The 5,529-nt window shown below is 41.9% G+C and overlaps 1 protein-coding gene across 1 annotated transcript; it reads right to left on the bottom strand.

The window, feature by feature from the left end:
• Nucleotides 1-2,364: 2,364 nt before the first annotated feature.
• Nucleotides 2,365-4,104, bottom strand: LOC101824551 (sentrin-specific protease 2-like). Its single transcript, XM_040735299.1, has one exon. The coding sequence runs from the start codon at nucleotides 4,102-4,104 to the stop codon at nucleotides 2,677-2,679; it is 1,428 nt and encodes a 475-aa protein (XP_040591233.1). The 3' UTR covers nucleotides 2,365-2,676.
• Nucleotides 4,105-5,529: the final 1,425 nt, after the last annotated feature.

Raw genomic sequence — 5,529 nt, 5'->3', positions numbered from 1 at the left:
GCCACTCGGTCTTGGCGGGACAGATAAAAAGCTGGGAACCATTTGTGTTTGGTCCAGCATTTGCCATGGACAATATGCCAGGACCTGCAGCCAGTGCCATTATGGCTGCTGAAGTCACCACCCTGGCACATGAATCCTGGGATAATTCTGTGAAAGGAGGAACCCTTATATCCAAATCCTTTCTCTCCAGTGCTCAGAGCGCGAAAGTTTTCTGCTGTATTAGGAACTTTGTCTGCAATATCTCGAAGGAGACACAGCCCAAGGGCTCGCCATCAGCCCCGATGTCGAATTTCTTCCATTTTCTTCAAAGGATTCTTTTTCATTTCCTCTTTTAGCATTTCTATCATCTTCATGAAGTTGTTTTTTCAGGTCATTCTCTCCTGATTCATCTGTGTTGGGATGTCCAGGTCTTGCTAGTGTAGAGTCCATAGACTTGGTTTTTCTGTTGTTGAATGTGTTCTTATATTGTTGTCTTCCCAACCCTTCTTCCAGTGGCTGCAGGTGGGGTCTGTTCCTCTCCTGGTGTGTACAGGTCCAAGGTTCTCTTCTGGTGTGTGCAGGCAGGTCCAATACTTCTTCATTCATTAAAAGATGTGGGGATTGGGTGGGGGGCTGGGGAGGCTGGTGGAGGGATAGGAGAGTTGTGGTGGGAGAGGGAGCTGGGATTGATATGTGAAGCATTCATGTTTCTAATTTAAATAAAAATTTTAAAAAAGATCCCTTCAAAAGTGAATTATGTCACGTGAAGTTCACTGTATGTGCCTCAAGTTTGTCCCTGAATAAATTGTCACCTCAACATTCAGTCTCATAGCTTTCAGTGGAATCATCAGTCTCTTTTTCTGCCTGATTTTCTACTGGAAGGTACTCATGCATGTTTCAGAAAGATTTATGGAACATTCATGCAACTATGAAAGTCAACAAAGATGCTCATAAACATGCCTTGGCTTTACACCAAGAAGACATGCATAGTATGTATTGTATTTTACCATAGATACGTTGCAGGCCCATTGTAGGCATCTGGCTACAGATTCTTGCATTTGTAATACTTAGAAGTTTGCTGAATTAGTAATGATTTTTAAAAATGACTACGTGTAGCACTTAGAAATACTCAGACAATGATGGTATTGGTTATTGAAGTAGAAAAAATTCTCTTTAGGTGTTCCAATTTTTCCTGCCCCAAAGCTGGAGTTGACAGGGGACAGATTACATTAGAAATAGGAAAACTTGTTCAGGAATATTCCAAGAAAAAAGGGAGAGAGCAACAAATAGGCTTCAGCAATTCTAATGGCCCATTGTGCAAAGGATGTAGTGTTTTCTGTCATCTCATAAGCTGTTGTGTTCATTGTCAGTTGTGAGCATTTTCTCTATGGGTGTGGATGGGGGATGCATCTGCATGACCTTGATAACCCATGCTTGTGGAGTTCAGAGATCTGTGTTCTTACTCAAAATACATTGAGGTTATTCATTGCTGCAACTTTACTAAAGGGTGCTGACATGTTCTGCAACATGGAGCTTCTCCTACAATCCAGAATAAAGGAGGGTTCCTCACTAAAGTATTCAATTTTCATATTAGAGGCTAAAAAGAAAAGAACAATCACTGACATGGAGATATATGAACAGTTTCCAGCAACACTGACAAAATGTGCTTGGGTATCTACTTTCTAGTTCTCTCAGAAAAACTTATGACTCCATGTGAGGAATATCAGAGTAAAGGACTTGCAAAGTATGTACAAACAACACTAAACTTTATTAAGAAAACTTCATAAATATAGATGCACAATGTAAAATTAACAGAAAAAATAAATTCAAACTTTTTAAATGTAAAATTGAGCATTGTCTGATTTGCATCATAAATAATAGGTACCATGAAATCCATAGTTAATTTTGGACATTGGGTTGGAGAATTATAAATGCTAATGATGAAAACAAAGAAAATATATCAAAAGAAATATGACTTTAAATTGAATATCTCTTGGAAGAAACTGTTCATTACAGGACTAAAGAGGCTGAGGCTGATATTAAAGGAGACCTGAGGTATAAATACATATTTAGCATTATAAGAACTTCCTTAGCATCCAAGAGTAAACAGATCTGATTATTTGGGACCATGATGTGATTTGGAACATCTGTGTCACTTTTAGAAATATTCCTAGCTGGTCTGAGTCCAAAGTCACATGGACAGTATTCAACAATAATGGGAAAGAAACATAGTGCCCCACATTAGGACGACTAGTCTGACTGGCAGTAGAGACTGGCACTTGGATTGACATTCCTTTCAGAAATAAACAGTTCAAAAAATAATATATTAAATATCAAGAAAATTAACAAAAACAACTAACAAAAACTTATGAACAAAACCAGAAAAATTGTAAAAATTAAACAATTAAAAATAATTTAACATTAACATCAGTAACATAATCTTGAAAGAAACATACATATCAGCATGTTATGTTGTGTGGGCTGTGTGTTTCTAAAATGTTTTGGGCACACACATCGGATAGATTGCCCCAGATGCAAATCTGGGGCAGTTAGCAGTACATGGATGAGTGTTGGGGCTTCACCCACTTTTTATAGACCAGAGCCTGTTTCAAGGCTCTTTCAGCAACCCTGCCTGAAGTCCCTGGCAGCATCTATAAAAGACTGCAGAGCAGCCTCAGCAGCCAGTTGGAGCTGCTGCTACAGTAAGCGCTTATGCAGGATTTCCCATACCATCTTCTTCCTAAACAGAGGCATATGCTTCTGAGAGAAGGTTATGGGTTGGCCTCTCGAAATATAGTCTGCGTATTTACAGGTGAACACTCCACAATCACTCTTATTCAGCTGCAGAGGGATCTCCTCTGCTTCCATGCTGTATTGCCGCCACTCCAAAGGGTCCAGATCTATATTCCTTCTCGCTTTGCTCTCTTCTTGCAGGTACTGGAAAATCATCCTCAGGACACTTGGTCTTTTGAGTCCCATGGAATCCCAGTAGGCAATGGTCTTCTTTCGTAGGTCTATGACCACCAAACTCCAGTGGACCTCCAGGTGTACTGGCACAAGGACAATGTCCTTTTCAAAGATATTCAGGGCCCGGGTCCACCTCTTCACAGACCTGTATCCCCCACACTTGAGTTTCGTATAGAAGAATGTATTAAAGGTGTGAATCGCAGCATAGCCAGGTAATTTGCTTCTTTCAGAGATCAGGTTCATGTAAAAATTTATGATGTCATCATTGAGCCACTGGCTTTCCTGTAGAGTCTGCATGTCTCCTCGCGTAATGGTCAGTTTAAATGCACTGCTTAGGATGTCCTCCTGTGGCCCTGGAGCGAGTGCACTCATGATTTCCTTCTCCATGTCAGGTGTTATATCAGGGCCATGGTCTTGGCTGATGTCCTTCTCTTGCTCCTCAAAAGGCTTCTTCTTGCCCTCTGGCTTTAACATATCCTTGTGGATGATGTCACTGGTGTCACAATTTTTCGAGTTTGGGGCCTGAGCTCCTCCCAAAATGTCAGGCTGGGAGTGGTGTATTGTGATCTGGTTGTCAAAATCCACTCCACCTGTCTTTTGGGCTTCAAAATGTGTCTCTGGGGAGTAGATCTTTTCAGTTTTGACTGGTGAATGGTGTCTTGTGACCAGATGTCTGGATTGATTTGGCTGGAACAGAGTTGTTTCACATCCATGAATGTGTTCTTCCATGTAGCCTTTGGTGATCTTCAGGTCATCAGCAGGTCTTGTGTGAGAGTTGGGAGGACCACAGTGGGCAGCATCGCTGGGTTGAAGATGACCCAATAACCTTCTGCACTTTTCATTATGCTGTTTCTCAACTGTGTCCTGTGTGCTGGAGTAAGTGCGCTTGCGACTCCTGCCAGCACCCCCACATTTAACCTCAATGACATCCTCTGATTGAGGGTCTATGACCCTGTCCTGGTTTTCTGGGTGCAAGGCACCCTCTTCCATGGGATTCAATGCCTGATGATTTCCAGGTTCTTGATGGGCAGGATGTTTTTCCAAGTGTTCTTGTTTCACTCTCTTTGGAGACTCGTGTGGCTCCTCAGACTTCTCATCAGTTTCTCCTTCGTCCTGGCTCTTTCTTTTGCGAAATTTCACTGCATGTTTGGGACACATGGTACCAAGATTCTGGTTACATTGACATGTTGAGGAAGGGCTTGGTCTACCTTTAGTCATTAACAGGTTGTCTGATTGGCAAGAGCCTTTGAATTTCCATGTTGAAGTGCAGGTTAGCCTGAGTGTTGTTGAATCCTTCTGGAATATTTGGGTATTTATATCTGATATATCAGTTAGTCGAGTAGGAGTCTTCTTATCCTCTTGAGACATTTTGGTTCAAGTTCAGAAATCACAGTATAAAGTGCTAGATGTCCTCTTTAGCAGTGGAGGTACGCTTGGTGTTGGAGACAGGAGGAAAGTGACACCAGATGGATGTGACAGGATGAAACTGCACTTTTGGCTCACTGAGTCCATCAATCAATTCCTGTCTCTTAGGAGGTAGTTCTCTACTAGTTCCACTGTAGACTGTTTAATGGTCTTAATAAAAAGTCTTGTCTTGTGGGAAAAGTGGGGCTCCAGAGGGCAATAAACCTCTGTGTACCCCAAAATTGAGGTAATGGCTATGAGTTTCGTAGCCAGTAGCTCCAAGTCATAAGACCTAGGCAGCACAGTCAAGGAATTGGAGGCAAGACTGTTTGTCTCACTGTTGCCCTGGCTAAGACCCCGATGTTCCATAGCTAGTTATGATGCAGTTGATGCTTCATGACAACATTCTATAGTGAGCACAGCCCACACCCACCGTCTTCCAGATCAACAGTTATTTTTGATGTTTTTTTTTAAAGACAGGGATTCTCTGTAACAACCCTGGTTATCCTAGAACTCACTTTGTAGACCAGGCTGGCCCGGTCCTCACAGAGATACAGCTGCTTCTGCATCCTGAATACATGAAGTACTGTGTATGCCACCATTGCTTGCCACTTTAAGATTCTTAATGCTTGTTTCAATTCTTTAAGTTACTCTTAGACTGTATCCGTTTAAAAGCTGGAAGCTAACACAGAGTCAGTTAAAATTCAATAGGCATGAAGTGTAGTTATGCCTTCAGAAACGGGCAGACGATTGGGAAGAACAGTAGATTCACTATATTTCATTTTTTTGAAATGCAAAGTCTCGGAAGGAGGTTAGACACTTGGAACCATTTAGACACATCTCCTTTCCTCTCTTCTGGACAGAGGATTAGGCTCAGTTCAACCATACACCTACAGAGATTTGGTTTATTTTGCAAAAGTGTGGCTCAGGCAGTGTATGTTCATCTAAGTAGAAGCTAAGAGCCAATGCAGAGTCAGGTTACTCCCTCCTCCTAGACCTAGGGTACACATACTGGATCAAGGTGAATCTGGGTTACCTGCACCCTGAGTGATTATCAACGCCTCACAAAAACAGTGACAGCAAAGGGGAGAAGCTTTTGATTTGTTGATCCCCGAGATGTGTCAGTTGTCTGTTGTGTCATCACAGCCTAGCTCATCCCATGATCTTGCTGCCTCTTAG

Source organism: Mesocricetus auratus, unplaced genomic scaffold (genome assembly GCF_017639785.1).
Source record: "Mesocricetus auratus isolate SY011 unplaced genomic scaffold, BCM_Maur_2.0 Super-Scaffold_100045, whole genome shotgun sequence".
Taxonomy (NCBI): domain Eukaryota; kingdom Metazoa; phylum Chordata; class Mammalia; order Rodentia; family Cricetidae; genus Mesocricetus; species Mesocricetus auratus.
Note: the sequence above shows the minus strand (reverse complement) of the source record. Positions and strands in the feature narration are given on the sequence as shown.

Coding starts and splice junctions, on each gene's coding strand:
- LOC101824551 (XM_040735299.1), bottom strand. CDS start 4,104: ATGTGTCCCAAACATGCAGTGAAATTTCGCAAAAGAAAGAGCCAGGAC.